The 21,511-nt window shown below is 43.3% G+C and overlaps 1 protein-coding gene across 3 annotated transcripts in view; it reads left to right on the top strand.

Moving 5' to 3' along the window:
- GRM7 (glutamate metabotropic receptor 7) overlaps positions 1-21,511 on the top strand; it is a 304,155-nt gene that overhangs the window by 139,775 nt on the left and 142,869 nt on the right. For all 3 annotated transcript variants that reach the window (XM_037387351.1, XM_037387352.1, XM_037387353.1), the window contains exon 3: positions 21,265-21,406. In XM_037387351.1, coding sequence (XP_037243248.1) covers positions 21,265-21,406 — 142 coding nt within the window. The remainder of the gene's footprint in view (positions 1-21,264; positions 21,407-21,511) is intronic.

The following is a 21,511-nucleotide window of genomic DNA, read 5'->3' on the forward strand; positions in this document are numbered from 1 at the left end:
GGAATCCTTATGGAGAAGGTCTTCAGGGACACATACCTGAAGGGTGGCAGGCAGAAGGGATCCTTACCTGAACAGCCTGTGGCTTTGGGGTTTGTCTGACCAATATATGGGGAAGTCAGATAAAGCAGTTAATGTATGTGATGTATACGGTAATTAATGAGTCACCTTGGGCTCAAGGTCTGAGTTAAAACTTTGGCTCCTGGACCTCATTTGTGACCATGAACATGGTTGTTGGAGTGAGATCAGTCGTCAGTTTTCAGGTGACAAAGCGGCAGTAGCTGGAGATCCTCAGCTGACCCATCAGGCTTCAGTAACCAGATTTTTTATCCCTTACCTCTAAGAACGCTGCAGTTCCTTCCAGACCATCTCCCTGGCCCGGCCGGTGCTGCGGGCACACACTCGTACAACGGAGATGCCCAGCCTGGCTGGCCGGGGGAGGGGGGTGTATTTGTGTAGAGGTGGTTCCAGCCAAGTGTGACCGTGCCAAACTGCCTTACGAGTTGGCTGCTGCCTTAGGATTGTAAGTAGAGGGATACAAATGCGTCCCCATTTTCCAGAGATGACTGAAGGATGAGTACCTGACATGGACAAATGGAAATGTCTTAGCATACATGTAAATAGCTGAAAAAAACCTGGAATACTTCTCTTCTTGTAGAAAGTGAATATAGAATTTTTAATAAAGGAGCTTAGAGTTAGTACAATCATGATATCTGAAAGACAAAGGTGTCTGGTGACAGTGCCCTAACCCTAATAGAAAGTGTATGCAGATCAGCCAGTGCTAGTACTTTAAAAGAATCTATACACACACACAAAAAAAAAAAAAAAAAAAAAAAAGAAAAAGAAAAGCCTCCTAGGCAGTGTAACTTTTTAAGAAAGCTAAAAATTATTGCATGAAAGGCTGAAGGAACTACTCCAGATTTGCTTCCAAGATGTGTAAATCACACAGAGGGATTTATGTGTTCTGCTGTTTCAGCTGGAATTCTCCTTATCCATCAGATTATTTTAGTATTTTGTGAATAGTACTGCTAATTAAAATTTATAGTCTAAGTAATTTTAGTTTTAACAGAAATCTTTTTCCAGCGTAACAGAAATGGAAGTTTGCATTGAAAAGCTTTGCTGCGAGATGGGGTGAGAGCAGTGCTGCCCTGTGCCCGCAGCGCTCCGGGCAAGTCCAGAGATGTTGCTGTTTACTGCAGTCCATGGCACGGCTCTGAGGAACGGGGCAGGGGGGTGTGCCTGTGCCTTCAGACCCCCCAGCCAGGTGTTTGCAGGGAACACAGAGCTCTGGGAAAGGTTCCAGACTGCAGGAAGAGGGGTTAAGCTGTCACAGGAGCAGAGGGCAGGTTTCCAGCAATGCCCAGGCGATCGCTTCCCATCACGTTACACAGTGGCAAGACCTTCGGTGGGGCTTGTGCCCTCCCACACTCTTGGGAAAGGTGTAAACTAAGAGTTGTCTTCCATACCTAAAGGACTGTATCGCTCCCTGGGAATTTAAGGGGTGTGGGAAACAGTGTTACAGTGCTGTGGCGGGTGCTGGGCAGCTCCAGTGTCACCAGTTCCCAGTACATGGCCCATGCCAGTGTCCCCCAGCCAGAGGCTGGGACTGGGGGCTGCTGGCCTGGACCTGGGGCAGGTGTCCTTCCCGCTGACAGCAGCTCTCAGGCCTGGTGTGAGGTGCTCAGGAAATTACCATACAAATGATATTTCACTGAAAACAAAAAGCAGACAAATAGCTCTGTGGTAAATATTTTTCAAGGGTTTTTAATAAGTGCCTGGATTTTGGTGAGGCAGCTTGCTGATGAAAGGTTGTGTCTCGTGTTGTAAATTGCTTGTGTGTCCTGAGGACTCTTGAAGCAAGAGAAACCAACATCTTGGTGGTTATTTTTGCATTTTCTTTGTTCTCAAAAAAAGTAGGAATTCTGGGAGCTTTTGGTCCCCATGGGGTTCTCATCCCCACCTGTGAGAGCAGAGCTCCTTCCCCTGCTCCCTGGCTTTGAAGACAAGTGGAATTTTTGTAGTTCCTTATACCTGACACTTGCAAACCGCCGTCTTGCATTTAGTACTCTTTTTTTTTTTTTTTTTTTTTTTTTTTTTTTCCTTAGCCCTATTTCTCTCCAGGTTTGATTTGTACATCACATCTCCACGCGGTAATCACCTGGCCTCTAAGTTCCCAGTTTTCAGTAGCAGCTTCTCCATTAATATTTGAAGCATATGATTTTTGCTTGTTATCAGCAATATCCCGGGAGACAGCAAGAAAGACTGTGTAGGAGGGCATTTTAAAAGCTTATCTTTAAAACCATGATGTTTTGTGATTTAAAAATTAAATATGGATTAACAAATGGAGAACTGACACTGTCTGGGGAATCAAGATTGGATATAGAGGGAGAAAGAGCATGACTCATCAAATTGCTTTATCACAATAAACTAAAGCTATTGGTGCGGATATGCAGCTTGAGTAAAGTGGAACCGTTCAAAATATTTGACAGTCGGGTATTAGCTAATAACTATGCAGTCAACTTAATTAAAAACATTTATTTCCCCAAAATAAGAAGCTTGTAGAACAAATGAAGCCAAGCACATTAAAGAACACTCACTGAAATTATGTGTGTATCCTTCTTTTATCTTTTTTTCTGTGCAGAGAACATTGACTTGTTCTGGGGAAGGCACACAGAAGTAAGCATGTTGACTTTTAAAAGGAGCTACTTTTTCAGGAAAGCCCTGCTTCGGGCAGAGTCTGCTTCTGGTATGGCGAGCAGCAGAAGGAACAAAAAAAGACTCGGGCTGTTGCAGCCCCTTTGCGCATGTCCCGGCAGGTAGCAAGGCGGCTTCAAGGGCAGCACCTGGTGGTCCTGGTGGCTGCTGCACTGCGTATGCCAGAGCCTGATGCTCTGGGGCAAGTACGTTGGAACCCTGTCAGCAGTTGAAGGCTTCTGGGTGAGACTTGCAGGAAAAGGACTGTTCTGGCGCGGGGTGCCTGCGCCTGTCTGTGGATGGTTTTGCACAGGCAGAGGAGCCACTATGGCCCCGCTGCTGGTGCACGTCATGGCCTTGCTGAGGTCAGACTATCTCAATAACTTCTTCTGGAAGTTCTTAAAAGAAATAGAAAATAAATGGGAATGAAGGGCAGTGGAGTGCTGCTGATGAACAGTTGAGTGAGTTCCCAGCCCCGAGGCCACTGAGGCCACAGTATCTCTCATAATTGCAAGTGCTAGTGCCTTATTTTACATTTTATCCGAGAAACGGGTAAAATTATCTATAAAGCAATCTGATGCAATTTATTCAGCAGTGACCTGTGCTTCACTGAGCTAGCACCTGTTATCTGCGATTTATCCCTTTCGGTGGTGCCAGGTTCGCCTTGGAAGAGCCGAGCCCTGCGTGGGGGCAGCATGGTGCTGGGTGATGCTCTGCAGTGCTGGGCACAGTGGCCCCCCCGGGTGACCCCTGCTCCAGACAGGTCCCCCCAACAGGTGAGTAGGGGTGTGCTGGGGAGCTGCCTCCCTCTTAAAACAAGAGCCCTTACTGATGTGTACGTAGGGTTGTGCGCTGCTGTGTGAGTGATGGGGAGGTCTGGTATGGTTAGCAAATGGCTGATGTGGCTTTGCCTTGATTTCGATGTAAAAAGTTTGAAAAAGATCTGTAAATGTTATAACACAGAGATATGAGCCGTGAAATGAACTGATGTGTGTGTCAGCTTCGAGAACCAGAACTTTAAACAGAGGATTCAGGGCTCTCTGTTCAGACAGATTTGATAGTAAAGCAGCTTTTCTGCAGCATTAGCACCAGCCTCATGTGAGTAGGTAGGCATGAAATGTGAGGAAAGCGTGATGGAACTGGTGAGCTGTCTCTTCAGTCGTCTTTTTGGAATCAATCGAATCAAGTTCTTCCGATATGCCAAAATACTGAGAAAAAATATTAATTTGGAACCTGTGAAACTGAGAGGAATATTTGAAATTTATGTTCAGTGTTAATTTCTCTTACCCATGTGGCAGTAGTTTATGCCAAATGAAGATAACTTTGGTCACCTTTCTGGTCACCAAATGAATTGAAAATGAAGAAAGTGGATGTTTTATATGAAGTAAAAGTTAACACCTCTTTTTGTAGAAGTTGCATTGATTTACTGATTTTTAATTTACGTAGCACTCAGAACATCACTTGAATTCCTTCGTACAAGTAGCAGGCCTGACAATTTCAAGAGGAAATATAGTGCCCCTTATCGCTCATTTTAGACCGAAAGTGTTGAAACTTTCAGCCGGTCCCAGCTAGTCCTCCAGCCAGATGAGACGGCACGGGGTAGTAGAATTGCTGTGGTTTTGCATGGAAAAAGTCAATGGTGTAGTCACATCCTGAAGCACAGGGATTTATAATACAATTGAAAATTTCTCTCTTCATACTAATTAGTTACACATGTGCGTTTTCAGCTATCAAGTTGAGCTTTTTATCTCTTAAATTCCTATGAGATTTAATAAATGACAATTGAAATAATGGGCTGCTCAGCAGTGTAGCTGTAGGTGCGTGTCATGAGGTGTAGGTGGAAGAGTGTGAAATTTGATCTGCAAATAATATAAGAAAATTTAATTAAATTTAGACTAATGTGGTGAGTGCCCCAACAGTAAGGGAAAAGGGCATATGCAGCATATTAATTTTTTTGTAGCCTTTTTTGTGTGTGTCTTTCGTCTTATGCATTCCAGATTTGCTCATTTTTCCTTGGCATATCAAGTTTTCCACAAAAGGTCTAGGGATAAAACTTTTTTGTGGCACGGTGGTTGTTTAGATATTGATTTGAGGGTGTAACATCATTTCTTGCTACATTAAGTACCAAAGATCAGGAGATAAAAACAGTTTGGACTGTCCAAAGTTCTTGCTGTAAGTTGAATTTCCTTGCTTTGATTCTGTCTCAGGGTAGCACAGTGAGCTGGTGCAGCACGTCCCACACCATAACAGGCCAGGATGCACAGTTATTGAATCGGGCTGTGGGGGGCAGGACTCGGACAAACTTGACACGCAATGCTTCTGCTGACACAGTGAAAACATGTCTGTTGGAGTCTGTAGGTTGGCATCTGTGCAAAGACAGTGTCTGCGAGAGCATGTGAGTTTTTAATGTTAATGACATTAAGTGCTTGATGGACTGCCTCTGCCCTCCTCCTGTTGGATATTTGCTGTATTAGTGCAAGCTTTATGGGGTCTTTAAAATGTAGAGGATGAGGAGTGGATCTTGACAAACCAGTGGCGGTGGATATTCTCCCCTACACATTCGGTTTAGGAAAATACAAAGGTTTTTTGCTGCTGCTTGCTACTGGTGCTTCAGTGTTCACTGGAAATGAAGTGTTACCCCAAAACACTGAGAATTTTGTCTTAGTTGTTTGCTGCTTTTTTGTGTTTACATTTTCATTCGGTTCCACTTATCTCAATAAGTCACATTTTTGAGTCAGCAAGTAACAAGTTATAAGAACATGCACTGTAAAGTTCTCTCTGCCCTTCTCCCCGGTGACCCTTTCAGCTACGTAGTTTCAGCATCTCTCTGCATCCCTCCACCACCGCCCGAAAGATTTTGTTTTCTGTGTTTGGTTCCCATAAGTCCTAACACTTGGGTTTGGGCTTTTTATTGTATGTAGCAAAAGGGAAAACAAAAGTCTGTTTTTCCTTTATTCTTCCTTCTGTGAAGGAAAAGGATATTTTCTTAAAGATTGGCTTGCCAAGGTACAGAGATGCTATTGCCATAACTCCATTTGTTGACAGGAAAAGGAAGAGTTTACAGATTCATAAAGTTTTTGGATGCCTTGTAGGGCAGTATGGGCTTTGCTGGAGGAACGATTTCTGCAGCAATCACTTTTCTTTCAGTTAAACACATTAGGTAATCCAAATATTGACAAATATTTCATACAACTCTTGAATTCAGCATCAAATTAAGAGAATCACATTGTCTTTAATGGGCTGTTCATTGAAAAGTCTCTTTAGAAAACAGTCAATGAAGAGCTTTGTGCTGAAATAGCTCAGGTATAACCATATTCAATCCCTCTTCCGAGGCCCCCATGTGCAGCGAATGCAGATGGCTGCAGAATGGTGGTGGTTCCCAGTTGCTGGGTCAAGCACGTTTTTTGCTTGTTAAGTTTTTCATGCTCTTAAACTTGCACACTGGTATTTGTGGCTTGCCTAGATGGGATTACAGGCGGACTGCAGAGTTGAAACGCACTTGTTGGGTGGAGACCAGGTCTTGAGTCTGTCACAAACTGCATTAAGGTCGCTATTTGAGATAGGGCAGACTCATCTGAGCGTGAGTGTGTTAAGACATTTCAGGAACTAGGCTGTGACTGCGGTTCAAAGCCTGCGGAGCAAAGCTTTGCTTTCTGAGAGGGGTGAGCTTTGCCCCATGTCCTTTATGTTTATTTCTCAACAGCACCCCCACCCCTTCATTTTACGGTGTCCATAGGAGCTGCTGCAGCAGGTCAGAGCCCAGTGCCCAACACCCCACCGGGCAGGGCCAGTAAAGACAGCCCAAACGGAGTGTCAAGGTGCAAGGACGTACTTGTGCAGCATCCCAGCCCTTACCCCGAATTACTCAGTGTAGCTGCTTTTGGAGTCTAAGTTACTCAATTTTCTGTTTTAGAAAGAAAGTGCATGAGCCTTCCCCACTCACCGGGGCATGCCAGCCATGACCTACAACCAGCTGTCACCTCCTTGTCTCTTCAGCCATCTCATTTCCAGGCGGGGCTGCTCCTGGGGACCAGGACCACCCTGCTGCCAACAGCCTCCTTCCCTGGGTACCTCCTGTCCTGGATGTTTTGCTGCTAGGTACCTGTTCCAGGCTGCAGGCAGCGTGCATCGCCCGGAGCATTCCTGACGGTAGGGCTGCCTTCCACCCCCCTTCCCTGGGTGAGGTCCCCTCGGCTCGAGTCCCCGCAGCACCTGCCTGAGTTTGGGTCTGGAGCTGTGATACACCAGTGGTTGTTTTACACAGGAGAAGGTGCCACTGGAATGAAACCAGGACTGCCTTCCAAGAGCTTGCTCCTAACTTCTGTGCCTTTTACAACATCTTGTTGCAGAACTCCATTAAATTGAACCGATTATCCACAGGCAGTGTATGGGGGGTGGTTTTTGCAATGCTGCAATAGTGATTTTATTGAACTATATTGCATTTTTAGTACTCATTTGAGAAAGGGTTATTAAAGCACAGTATTGTACATTAAGAACATTACTCCAGTGTGAAGGAGACGAGGATTATGAGAAAGACAAGAAAGGTCTGAAGAGTTTAAAGTGCTCTGTTTCTATTTTTTATTTCCCCATCCAGGGGCTGGAAACATAACCTATTTATATAATTCTTAGCTTTGCTGAGTTTACACATTTTCAGTCCCAGAAGGCAGCGGTCAGTGTACAAGCTTGCAGTAATGACCTTGTGTGTAAAACTTTTGAGAGAAAATATGCTGCAGCAAGACTGAGGACTAATCAGAAACCCAGCTAGTAGGACCTAACAGAAAAACAGTCTTTTGATATTTCGGTCATCCTGGCTGTCATCTGCAGATGTGACCTAGAGATGATTTGCTTTTGAGACCCTGCAGAAAGCTGCGCTTATATATGCTTCTAACAAACGTGTATGTGAACCAGAGCTTTATGCAGCGTTCACCAAAATGCTATGAGATATGAACATACATAAGATAATGCCAGCTTGCTAATGACACTTAATGAAGTTTTCTCTCGGTAAAATTAGACCACCTGTAGTTCGCCTCTGTTATGATCTCCATACAAAAGGGACCTGGGATTCTGCAGAGCTGAGGGTTGGTACTCTGTGAGAAGCATCACTTAGAGCTTCAATTAAACTTGGGAAGCAGCAAGCGGAATTGTGTGTGCAAATTAGAGAGCGGTTCCCCAGAAGAGGGCTGGGGATGGTTGCTGAAGCATGCAGAGGGAAGACCTCCATCCTGCTAGAGGGATACAGGAGCAATAAGCAGATCTCTCCTGCTTTCCTTTGGGTGAGACACAAGGAACCTAGAGATGAAACAAAATGTTAAAGAAGTCACCTTCTTTTCCTCTAACCCTCTGTGTCCTCCAGCCTGATACCCTGTTTTCTCTTGTTTTCCCATGGAAACATTAGTTAATAGCTACGATAAGTGAATGTGCAGTCCTGTTTGCTGTTGGGTGCTTACCTTAGTAGGGCTGCGCACTGGCCCCATGTCTCGCTTCTTGTCCTCACCAACACAAACCCCAGGAGCTCCCATCAGTCTCTTTTCATGTACCTTATCTATTGCGGAGCCTTTGCAAGCCTGACACAGGGTTCATGGGAGAATTTTTTCATGTTGTAAATGCTGGTCTCTTCTTAGGTGGAAAAACTAGGGAAGAGGTTTCCTTCCAGAAGTGAACTTAAAAGATTTCTAATCCTCCCTCCCTTCCCACTGAGATTTGTCATTGTGTCATTGCTGTTCTCTGTATTTCTCATTCTTTGAAGAACTGACAAGTCTTTCCTTGCCCTATCTAGATACATAACAACCAAGAAAATACCATTAACTGAGAGAAGGCTAAAATACTACGTTACCTCTCCAAGAAAAAAAAGGAATTAGGAACATGGGAACACTCCAAATTGTAGCTAGAAAAGCTTCATCGTTAGAGATCATTTTGTGCTTGCAGTGTATAATGATTCACTATCCAGAGGTGGCATCATTATTACTAGGGGGGAAATATCCCTGCAAGAACAGCGCAGCACTAAGCAGTCTCCTAAATTACAGTGTGGAGCTCCAAGAGGCAGTTCAGACAAATAAAACCACGTCATAGAGCACAGGATTCTTTAGTGCGCGCGAAGGTTGCAGGAAATTGCTTTTTGCAAGGGAGCCAAGCCAGCCTCAGAAGGTATTGTTTGTGAGCAGTCTTGCATTCAGGCATCTTGGGAAGCAAACAAATAGCTGGAGATTAGAAGGGGGTGAGCCTAGCTGCCCACTGCCCACACTGACTGTGCTGGGAGGTGAGACGCAGCCAGCCGGGAAGTTTCCATGGCAGGTAACAGGTCTGTTTGTCGATCACCTTAATGGCTCAGAGCCTCAGCTGGAGAAATTCAGGTTTGACTATATGTATCTTAATCTAGCCCTTATTTATAGGAAGACGGGATGTTTTATCAGTTTGTTTCTTTCCTGATTCCCTGGAATCCAATCTCCTGTCAAATGGGTCTCTCTTTGTTTTCAGGAGGTAGCCTTGCTAGCTTACCCTCTCTTGGGGCTACAGCAACACGTACCACTGGCGATGCTCAAGGAAATCTTTGCACCACTGTGGTGCTCCGCGGAGCCAGGGACTGCTCTGCAGTGTTAGAAAGGCTGTCGGCAGGGCTGCTTCGTTTGGTTCTCCTTCCAAATGTCAGTTTAGGACTTTGAATTTGCGAGGTTTGAGGATTTATGAACCAGCTGCAAGACTAAGATACTTAGCTGATGTTTTGTGTTGAGCATAGTTCTAAATTGTATCGTTGCTTGGCTGTACGTTATGCTTTAAACATGGTATTTTTGGTGCTTTGTTTCCATCTGTACCCACAGCCAGAGATTTTACCGCCTACAGTTGTTCCTAAAGAAACTGTGTTTTATAAAGTGTGCTGACACTATTTCCAAGAACCTTGCCTTTACTGTTTTTATGCACAGCGCAGAAGAGCCGGTCTTAGTCTGGCTAAATCAGACTCTTAAAAGACAGAGGGAGGATCGCGTTACTTTTGGGTTTGCACCGCACGAGATCATCCAGAGCGTTTTGCACCCCTGTGGCGGTTCATCCCCCAGACCAGCAGATGTGCCAGGCTGTCTCGCAGACCTCACCTTGTATTCCTTTCAGCTTCATTCTGGTGTCTGCATTCGGAGTCTCTCATTTCTATCTGATAGCAGGCACTTCTTGTTAGAAATAGGCATATGGCAAAATTCAAAACATAAATAACATTATGTACCTGAGAATCTGCTTGTTCAGGCTCCAGCCCTGGGCTGCCTTCACCTGGGAGATCTTCAGGGCAGTTATCGCCTGTGAGAGCCTTTACAGGGCAGTCCTCATCAGGACCAGGTCATTTAAGCACTCCTGGCATGAAGTTATAACAACAAAAATTCTTTAAATGTTTGAAGCAGAAGTGGAAGTTGTATTTCATATTGCTTTTTTTTCTCTACATGGTTACACTGTATGGCTCAAATGGGCTTTTTGTAGTACAGATTTTAGGAAGCCAATAAATCTGAAGCGCCTTCTACTGCAAATAACTTGTCTGACTCTGTTCTGAAACACTTTGGAGCGTTGCAGTGTGAGCTAACGTGAGTTCTTGAGCGTGCGTGGCCATTGGTCTAACTGGGTATCCTCATTTTCTTTATTTTCTGTCTAGCAAACAGAGCTTTTCTAAATCTTTGAAAAAGATGATCTTATACCATTCTTCTAATTTAATTTAGGGTTCTGGAGAGAGTCTTAATTTTTTTGTGTATTGCTGGAGTTTAACTGCCATAATAAAGGACAATTTTTGACGTGATAAAATGCACTAGGAATGTCATTAAATATGCAGCAAAGCTATGACACAATGGAATTAAGCATTAATGAATAACATACTAGAAATATTAGTCTTCTGGTTTTGGTTATGATGAAGTCTAACATGAAAAAATGAGACCATAAACAAGCTTAGCAAAAATCAAATTTTAAAATGACTCAGTAGAATCTTAATGTATAGGATGTTTCTGAGTTAAAGCTGTTGCATATCCACAAGGATGCTTTCTCTTGGATAAATTCTTGCAGTTTCATGTTTTAATGTAATTTTATTATTGGTACACATTTTATTTTTACAATTGAATTATGATACTATGGAGACATAATTTAAATTCTAGCCCATCTGCACACCAGCACAGTTATAAACTTACTGGCATACGCAAGATCTTCATAACTTGTGGTAAGTAGGATATTAACTATTTCTAGTAAAGAACAATAATGCGATCCAAAGCCTCATTAGAACTTTGATTTTGGACATAAGGACCCAACTGTCATTTCTGGATCTCTCTGTAAGTAATTTTTTTTACCCAAAGTTCTTTTTTTCTGGAGCATTCTGCATAGTCTATACTGTTTTAGCCTCTGTTGTCTACACACACACACACACACACAGAGCCCCTTTTTTTTTTCCCCTTGAAATGTGATAACTCCACAGGCATGAGTTTCCCATTTTCTAGACCTGTATTTGTTCTGCGTGGAGCTGTGACTGCGTTAGCCCAGCAAATGCAGGCAGAATGAAGTCCAAACAGTTTGAATGTGCCTGGGTCTATTTTAATTTTTGGAGTTAGAATAAATTAATTTCTTTCCATTTCTGGCTGGATGGACTGACAGGAACTTTTCTGATGGTGAGCTGATTTCCATAGATTATAGTTTCTTTGTATGGCATCTGCCAGAGCTGGTGCTGGAACAAACTGCCCAGGGCATCTCCTTTGGGCTGCTGGTCACGGCTTTAAAGAGGAGGCGGGTGGGCGCAGGGGTCCAGCCCGTGCTGTGGGATGGCTGCTGGAGAACTGCTGTGTGAAGTGCACTGATGGCCTCAGACCAGCTCCTGGCAAACTTTCACGCTTGCGGCACCTTGTCCCTTGATGGGATGAGGAATATTAGAGGCTCAGTAATATGGGCAGGATTTATTTTGCTAGCTTTTATTTTTACTGTGGATTTACAGGTTCGGGTATGAGACTGGAAATTTTCCTACACTAGAATAACTTGCTGACAGCCTCATTATTTCTTGCATGAGGCTGATGATGAGTTCTGTAAATTGGACATTGTGGGGTTTAGTCTGTTTTTTATTTAAAACAATAAATGTGAATTCCCACATATAGCAAAGAGTGACCTTAAAACCCATACCTGACACACAGGCTCCTGCTGCCTAATGTTCAGTCTTCTCTAAAGCAAACATGTGAGTCTTGTATTGACTTTCCAGTGATTGTTCTTTGAAGATTTTGTGGCTTTTGTGTCAGTTGTTTGAATAACTCTCTTCTGCTGGTGAGTAGTTTGACGACAAGCAAGCTGGCAGGCCTGGCTGAATTTCAAGAATATGAAATAATCTTTATCATTCCGGTTCCTTTAGGATGTAATTCTGCTTTATCAGGGAAATATCCTCAATTGTGCTGTCAAGTTTTCACATGGGGAGAATATTGACTTCTTTAAACTCAGTCTTCAGTGTTACAGCCACTGCTTTCTCTTTCTTCTGCAGAATATATGAGGTTTAGAAGTAAAATTCATTGCAGCTAATAAATTCTATATGCAGGATATATAAGTATATGCCAAAACCCTGCAGTGACACATAAAATGTACAACAAAATGAAAAAAATACTATGTGCCTTTGATATTTATTTAGTTTCTTCCCCAATTAATTCCTCTCCTTTGGGCTATTCCAGACTTAGGTCAAACTGTTTGATTTATTTCTCCCTGTGAAAAGTGGGGGTTCCTGGTCGCTGGATTCATTTCACAGAGCTTTCAGTGCAGGGCTGTGCTGAGCATCCCATGTCCCTTAGCAGGGGCACCATGGGACTGCATCGGCTCCCCGGTGGGCTTCTTTCAGGGACAATCAGGACTTATCGGCACTTGAGGAGCTGTTACTTTTGTTGTTTAGATTAAAAAAAGTCTAGGTATCATCTGTTCTTAACCTGACTTTTCTTACCCTCCCCAATAAACCTTCCTTAAAATCCCAGTTTTATGGTGTTTTCTGTGCTGGTGTGCAGTGAGAAAAGGTCTTCAGATCCCTGCCAGTGGAGGAGCATCCTTGACATTGCCATCCCTGGAGGTATTTAGAAGACATGGAGATGTGGCGCTTAGGGACACGGGTTAGTGGTGGCCTTGGCAGTGCTGCGTTAACCATTGGACTTGATGATCCTAAAGGTCTTTTCCAGCATAAATGATTCTATGAGCAGCCGTGCCCAGCCGTGCTGTGCTGCCTCTCTGCTGTAGGGCATCAGGGACAGATTATCCTGCAGTGGGCTGGGAAGAGAATCCCTGAGCCTCCCCCAGCCAAACCAAGGAAAGGGGGGGGTCACAGTAGCTGCAGGCTCCGCTTTGCTTCGATACAAACCCAAGCAAATGTCAGACCTTGCAATTACCCTAAAAGCAGACTTGGGGGTGTGAAAAATCCATGGGGAGGGGGAAGAGAAAAGCCTTTAAAAGCCATCATCTGCTTGCTTTCTGAAGGAAGCCATGCAAGCCTAATACTTTGTGTCTTGTTCCCATAATTGTAATAAACATCCAGGAGGCAGCTTTCGGCAGCTGCTAATTTTAAAGTAATGTATTAATCAAATTAATTGAGAGTTGCTTTTAGTAATTAGCAACAGCAAACATAACTTTCTGAAGTGATGTTTTCAGTGTTGCTAAAAGTGATGCCCCCCAAAAGAGTATCTCTGTAGATAAATCATCTGCAAAAGTGTTAAATTGTCTCTTTCTCTACCTGATAATCCAATTAAGTGGTGATAAGAAAAATAGCTCTTGGAGAGTTTCAGGGAAGCAGAATAATGTACTTAGCGTTGTACCAGAATCAAAATACCACATAATCATGGGTATCCATGGATACTGAAGCAACACTTTGATTACTAGATACATCCATTACCCTTAAATACCAGAGTTAGGTGTTTAATGCCCTGAACAATTTAATGCATGACTGCTTGAACTTGCACAGAGAATTCTCCTGAGGTTTTGCCTGTCAGAGGCACAGCACAGAATCTGTCAGCAGGCAAAGGGGAAGGCTCTCTCTTCTTCCAAGTTCCTGTGTGCTTTGCAACTGCTGCAACCCAGATGGCTCAATTCGCCTGCCTGTCCTTGAGCTGCCTGTGAACTGGAGCATTATGTGATGTGTCCCGATCTCTATCCCACGTCTGTGACATATGAGTGGGATTCCTGTGAAAAAAAATCGTATGATAATCTTTTACAGCGCTTGTGCTGTTGGGACTCGCTTTGCAGCAAATGGATGGGTGTTGTGTCTCTACAGCATCAGACCTTTTATCATGGCACAATGAGCACGGTGGTTATTTCATGGTGTAGATTCCAGCGTGAGGCTGAAGCCACAATTCCTCCACCAGAGCTTTGACTTCTTCAATTGTTTTGCAGAGCAGGAATGGGAACCCTGGAAAGAAGCCTCCTCTGCACAGAAGCTGTTGTGGGTCCTGAGAGCAGCCCAGGACACGGGGAGCTCTTACCTGTGTGGTCTGAGCAGGGTCCCCTGCCACCAGCCTGGCTCCTTCCTTTCCATTGGGTGAAAGGATCCAGTCCTCTGTCCTAGCGTTGACAGTGAGAAAATAAAATGCAAAATGGAAAAAGTAAAATGGGCATTTAAAAATCGCAATGCTAAAGAGGCTTGGAAGCATGTATTTAAACACGATTTTATAGCAGTGGCTCCAGCACCTTCTCAGGGGGCATCTGAGCAGGCAGCACAGAGTGGGTATTTCATTGTCATCTGCTGCTGCTGCAGTGTGGTAGGGCCAGGCTTGGTGCCTGCACTTGGCCATCCATGTGACACTGGGTGCTTCTGTGATGTGCAAATGCATATGAATCAAGATGTTGAAGATAGGGAAAATGTGAGCAGAAACTTCTCATTTATTCATCTTTTGTAAAGATAGCTGGATTTGTTATTTCATTTTCTTTTTTTTCTGCTTTTTTGTACTCACAAAATGACTTTTATATTATCAGAGTTCAAAACCGACTTCCTGGAATGTCTCAATACAAGTTTTCATAGCAAAACACTTTTTTTGAGGATACTTGTAAGGCAGAATCTTACATATGTATTCTGTTTGAAAGGGAAAGAAGGAGAAAGCTGGCATCCTATGTAGGCAGGGAAAGCATGGGCTTAATCCATTGTTCCTGACAGTAACTGAACAAACTGAATCCTTCCTATAAGCTATTTTGCTAAAAGTAAAAGCAGGAAGCCAAGAAACAGGTGTCATGTCATCCCACTTGTTGCACAGCTGGTCCTTTTCAGCCTACCTTTGCTAACCTGCTCCTCTTTTTTTCTGATCACCCTTACAGCTCCTTCCTTCACTGAGCTTTGGTGCTGGGGTTTGGTTTGTTTCTATTCCTGAGTAGTAATTGTCTGAAAAAAAGGACAAAAGCAACCTGTGGTGAATACTAATTTTGGGGAGAAATGTGATTTCATGATCTCTAAATCCGTTTGTAAACTTGAGAGTAAATGCAGTCTGCAGCTTTGGTTGGAGAGCATGCGGGAGGAACATGAGGAGGGCTGTACATCACGTTCGTCCCGCTGCTCTCAGAGCTTGGGGACGTGCTCGGGTGGGAGAGCTGGGGTCCCCTGTCCTACCAGAGAGTAATTTGCCTTCTGTGCATGGTGGCTTTTATCTCCTTTTTGATACTGCTCTTTGAATGAACATCAGCATCTTCTTCTGTTCCCGTTGGGGATGGTGCAGCTCTGCGGGTGAGTGCAAGGCACCATGCCCCAGGTATCAGTAGGCGATGGCACGGTCAGAACACTGGGAAGTCTGAGGTAGGAGTTCAACAGCTCTCTAGGAAGGAGGAAACTCACCTTTTTGGATGACTGTTTTAATCGTGGGGTAGGAGGGAGACAGCAGAATCTCCTGCATAGCACCTCATTTGTTTCTTCCTACAGGTCCCTAGTAATGACTGTTCCCAATTCAGATTAAACGGAAATTTTTTGGTTTAGGTAAAAGTAATTGTATGGCTTTTTATTTTAATGAGAAAAAATGAAGATCTAGCAACAAAAAAAAATGTTGATCTCTAAATTTTCTTTTTCAGTCTGGCAGCCAAGCCAAAAAAAAATCAGGGTTTTGTACATCTGTAATTGCCAACATCCTGTGCAATACCTTAAGATAAATTTTCTCTGTCTCCAGCACCACTTAATTAAAAGTTCTCCAGAAGCATGTGAGAAAGTAGGGGCCATTATAAGGATCAAAGTGAAACTGAAGTAGGTTCTGTTGTGCAAAGATTAACTAGGAATGGTGTTTCTTGAGACAGAAACTCTGCTAAAATGAGTCTTGTCAGGGACTTAATGAAGTTCAGAATACCCTTCTACTGGAAATAAAATTTGAGGGAAAAACTGATTTTCATCAGCCAGGGAGAAAGGACCCAAGTTCACTTTGCATTTTGTTTGTTTGCCCCTTCCCCCCCCCCCCAAAAAAAAAAAAAAATCTGGAGGTGCTGGTAGTTTTGGTTGAAATGTTAGTGTTTCTGTGTTTTCTGAGCGCTGCCAGGGGTTGTAGTGCAGGGAATTTTAATTCCAGGAACAATTCCAAACAATCGGGTCAGTTTGCCAAAGTGGCACAAACCACTGGGAAAACTAGAAGCTGTAAAACCAAATAATTTCCAAGTTATTGTTTGAGGAAATGGTTTGCCTTGTTGTCTTATCCTTTTCATAGATTATTGTGCGTTTCCCCAGCTTACTGGTTGGACAAAGGCGCATCTGCAAAGGCTGAACCTACCAAGTCTGCTCCTGGTGCTCCCGTGCCAAATTTGATGGTATTACAGAAACATTTGCTGGCAGCAGGGAAGGAAGAAAGATGCCAATGTTAGCCTTCCATACATAGCCTGGAAGAGAAAGGAGATTGTTTCAATGGTAGAGTGCTATGGTACCGACTGCTTCATCGTTGTTGCTTTGAGGACCATTCATATTCTGATTCCTGTGGATTTCTAGGATTCCACCATGAAAGGAGTTAAACATTTGCTTGCAGAATTGTCTGAATGATGTAACTTACATATACCACAGTTCACATCTCTTTTTTTCATCTCTAATATCCATTCTTTTTATAATGGCCTTTGCATTATAAATATATATAAGTATATATTGATATGTATATATAAATATATACAGAGGGGGGACCCTCTGTAGCCGACTGGTTAAAGCGTGGCAGTGCTGGTGGGACCAGCTGCAGGGGGCTGGAAGCTCCTGGTGCCGCAGGCTGCGGATGCTGGAGCTGCACAGAGCAGCCCCATCTCGGGTGCTGGGTGCGGAGTGGGTTCAACTCCCAGGCTGCCAGTGATTGCCGTAGCACTTTGTAGCTAATTAGAGCATGTGGCACTTCTCCTGTCCATCAAGGTTAATGTATTATTGCAGAAATCCTATGACAAAATCCTTAATTTGCAACTTTCACATTTTTGCCACGTAATTCCCTTGGAGGTTTATACCTCAGGAGCATTGTGAATTAACCTGACAGTGTAAATAACTGTGCACGTTTCCTATTGTAATAAGAATGCAGGATGAGAATATGAAAGTTAAACTTACTTTAAAGTGACATTTGAACAATATACACCTGATTCCTTGGGCATCTGTTATTGCTAAAGGAATGGAAAAGGTTGTGTGCCTCTGCCTGCTGTGAGGTCCTCCGCAGTGATCAAAACAGTCTTATTCAAGCTCATAATCTTGGATGTATACAGAAGCTGACGTGACTGTCGGGCAGCTGGGATGGATCACCCTGCTGCTACAGTTCAAGTTTGTACTCTGATGTCAAATGCTACCCAATGTGGGCTTGAGCAAAACAAAGTAAATAAGAAAATAATACACGGTGACCCATTTTGTGACTGGGAGCACTTATTAGTCAATTTGTCATAGTGTTGCTTTCCTGGAAGAGGCACTAACAGTTTAAAATCCAAATATCTATCAACATGTCTAAGTAGTATTATCTGGGTCTTGGTCCTCTTGCATCTTACTTCTTTGCCTTTTTTTATTTTCCCTTGATCTGCCTTGCTTGGCTGCAGCCATTTCTGTTCCTAACGTTGCTTCAGCGAGTGCTTTCTAATGCTGGTGTCTCCTGCAGCTGTTACATTGAAAGTATTGTAGCTACCATACTGTTGATAAAGTATTTTGGGTTTATTAATTTATATTTTGCCATTTATCCATACTTCCTTTGTGCCGGAGGTGACAGAAAGGTTAGCAGGCCACCACATCACCTGCTCCATTTGGGAAAGCTCTTCCACTGTCCTGGCTGCCAGAGCAGCTCTCTGCCCAGCTCGGGCTCAATGCTCGGTGCTGACTGCGGCACACTTACCGTAACCGGCAGGTAGAAAAGGAGTGCTGTTATTTCCCTTCACCAGTGGACAGCAGAGAAACCAAGAGCTGACCTCCCAAAGGTAGTAGAAATCTCTGTATCAAAAAAAGGACCTGAAATCTACCCCCAAATTCCAAGCTGTTTTCTTTGTCCACGCTGGGTCCTCCTTTCTTTAAAAAAAACATGGAAATTATATACTTTGAAGCTGTACATTGCATTAGAGGCTTCTTTCCCCTGCTATTGAGAGCCTGGCCACAGCTGTCTCTCTGTCCAAAGATGCTCAGTTCAGCTGTAATCATTATCGACTATAATAAGATTTTTGGCTTCTCCATCCAGGCAATAGAGATTGCATGACCCACACAATAGGTGTAATTATTGTCAGGGTGGGTTGCTGAGCTAGCAGCCCTCTCAACAATTTTTTGCTTGTTTTTCAAGCACTTAAGTCATGTGGGTTGCAATTACATAATATTAAATACTGATTTTTTTAATAATAGTTTTACAACAACAATGTATCACATCTGAGGGCAGGGCGTGGGTTCTTTTTTTTTCCCCTGGAAACAAGGATCCTTTAACATCAATAGACTTTTAACTACAGAAATATTACTGTCATGGGTGCGGGGTCTGAAACCCTTTTGCTGCTGGTCTTGCTTCTCTGCACGCCTGGTGGGGTGGTCGTTTCTCTGTGATGGAGCCGTGGTACCTGGGGACGAGCACCTGCAGGCATTCTTCTCAAAAGGCCCTGAAAGTTACTTACGGGTGCAGTAATTAGAACTCAGTTGTTGGGGAATATTGCTGCGTGAGCCTGTCTGCTGGTGTCTGTTCTCTGGGGTGGTATTTCCAATCCTCTTGTGAAAAAGCTCGCTTTTACTGAATGGAAGCAGTGGAGGGCTGTGAAGGATTGAGAAGAATCTTTGCAGCAGCTTCAGATGTGTCTAAATAATGGCTCTATCCAGCATGCGAAAGCCCTTTGGTCTTGACTCTATAAAATATATCCTCTCCGTTCTGCTGTGTCTAAGTGGGAGCCTCTTGAAGGGCACTGTGGAGGGAATGCATAAATTTTCAAGTGACAGATCTTGGAGCTTTGTAACAGTCTGTGGGCTGGTTTGGTTTGGATTTTTTTTTTTTTTTAATTTGTTCTGTTTCTTTTCTTTCAATGAATTCTCCAAAGGTGCCATGCCCATGTTTAACAAGAGAAATCAGTCATGGGAGACTGGAAGTAGCTTGGCTTGGCATGATGGAGTGCCAGGGAAGGCACGGGTACTTTCCAGGAGCAGCTAATAACTTTAAATTCTCCTTAGGCGTGATGCCAGGACAGAGACATTTTTCCTCAACAGAGGAACATGGATGGCTTCCCCTCGATTTCCAGCTGCCTGTGCTTGGGAGATGCCTTGGGAGACTCCTCATGGAGCAGGAGTCTCAGGCTCAAACCCAGCGCTGGCTGGGGGGGGTTGTGCTTTTAACCAGCATGTAATCCATGCCACGTGGGGCATTTCAGGAAAGCCGAATAACTCCGCTCATGGATTGGAGTTGATTCTGTCAAATTTTGACCAGAGAAAATAAAAAGAGCATTTGAAAATGTTTAAACTTCTTGAACTTAGTGCAATGAGACTTTCTTTCCCCATTTAAAAATTAAATTTACTTTTAAAAATCAATATTGCTTTACTTTAAAGAAGAAAATCAGGTTGCAATAATTTGAGGTTGTAATAACTCTAAAACAAAATGAAGCATTCTGTGTGAATCAGAGAAAGACTTGGGGATTGTTATTCTGTGTTATTCTTTCTCAGCCTTCCTTTTCACCATTTTATTTCTTCCCACCGGAACCAATCTTTTTTTTCCCCGGAGTTTTTGGATCAGCTAGTGCCAACAAACCTGGCTTGACTTCAAGCAACCTTCGTGTCTCAGCTTCTCAACATCCAAACATCCCATCAGGGAAAAATGATCCTGACCTACTTTGCAAAGTGCTCTGAGATCTGCAGAAGAGCTGCATTTTGCAATTCTAAAACAATACACCAGGTCTTTGAGGATGCTGGGTGGTTTCCCTCCAGGTGCTTGTACGCCTGCGTTGGGATGTACGCGGTTTGGGATGGTTACCTTGTCCGCTGGCAGAGGGCAGGCAGCCTGTTCGGGTGGTGGATAAGCTGCTGCCTCTGGGTTCGTTTCCTGAGAACACCTCCTCTGTTACTTCATATAATGGTACTTTTAGATCTGTGTTTTAAAGCATATCTGTGACTATCTCCTTTGTCCTGCTGTCTTTCAATCAACTCATCCCCACTGCTGTTTCTTATTGTGCATCTCTGATACTTTCTTAATTAACACACTGTGCAGTATATTGAGGAAGTTGGTATCTAAGATGCCATAAAAGATGCTGTTTATCACAAAGAAATAAAATAACGAAGGCAAAAGTTGTGTTTTCATCTGCCAATAACAAGCAGAAGGTCACTGGAAATGTTTGTGGTTTTTTTTTTACTGCAAATGTGATTGATTTTTTTTTTTGTTTGGTTTGGTTTGGGGTTTTGGGTTGGTTGGGGTTTTTGCCTAGAAGAAGCTATGTAACTATTCTGTGAACTGTGCTAAAAGTGAGTATTTCTTCGGTATGGATGTATTTATCACTGTTATGGTGTTGATACTATTTTTGCAGTGTTACCTGTGTATTTATGAGAAGTCCGGTTCACAGACATGTACTTTATCTTGAGGTTTCAGTTGCTTGGGCCACTCCATCCCATTTGGTGATGGGCATTTGAACAAGTATGGATTTTCTTGAACAATCTTTGCTTTGCCAATATCTCAACTTCTTTGCTGTTCCTGTTCCAGATAGGTTGTTTCAGAGAAAGCCTTTTCCATCAATATCCTTCAACTTGTAAAATTAAAAAGTATCTCAGCTCTTCACCAAGATAAAGTTTGCTTAATACATTGTCAACGTCACATGCCTTTTAGCCTGCTGTTTTTTCACAATTAGTTTAAGCTTGTTCAGGTTGTTGTCTGTTTGTTGGGTTTGTGGGGTTTTTTTAATCCCTCTACTGACTGGTTTAATTGTTTATTTCACTTTTCTATGATATTGGTTTTGCCCATCTGTTTAATCTGTGAACCTACCCAGTCATGCAGGCTGTGTGTAGCGCAGCGAGTGCTCTCTGCAGAACCCAAAATGGTACGAATCCCTCAGGAAGGATGACGTGAAGATTAAATGCTCCATAAGGGCAGTGATGCGGTTGGAGAGTTTCTCTTCCTGCCAGGCTCCCCTTCCAGCCACGTGTATTTCCCAGTGACTTTTTTGTGCTCTCCTCTGACATAGTCCTTTTCTTCTTTCTTCTTTCTTAAACAGGTGGGCTCTGCATTGCTCAGTCCCTGAAAATCCCCCAGGATCGCAAAGACAAGACCATCGACTTTGATAAAATTATCAAGCAGCTCCTAGAAACTCCCAATGCCAGGGCCATCGTTATTTTTGCCAATGATGAGGACATAAAGTAAGGATGACTGAGGGAATTGATTCATTTGTGCTTGATAGCTGTGCAGAAAAGAGAAAGCAAATAAGAATATGAATAATGAAGTGGAAATGTCTGTTGGTAAGA

The sequence above is a fragment of the Falco rusticolus genome, chromosome 4, assembly GCF_015220075.1.
Source record: "Falco rusticolus isolate bFalRus1 chromosome 4, bFalRus1.pri, whole genome shotgun sequence".
NCBI classification, from domain to species: domain Eukaryota; kingdom Metazoa; phylum Chordata; class Aves; order Falconiformes; family Falconidae; genus Falco; species Falco rusticolus.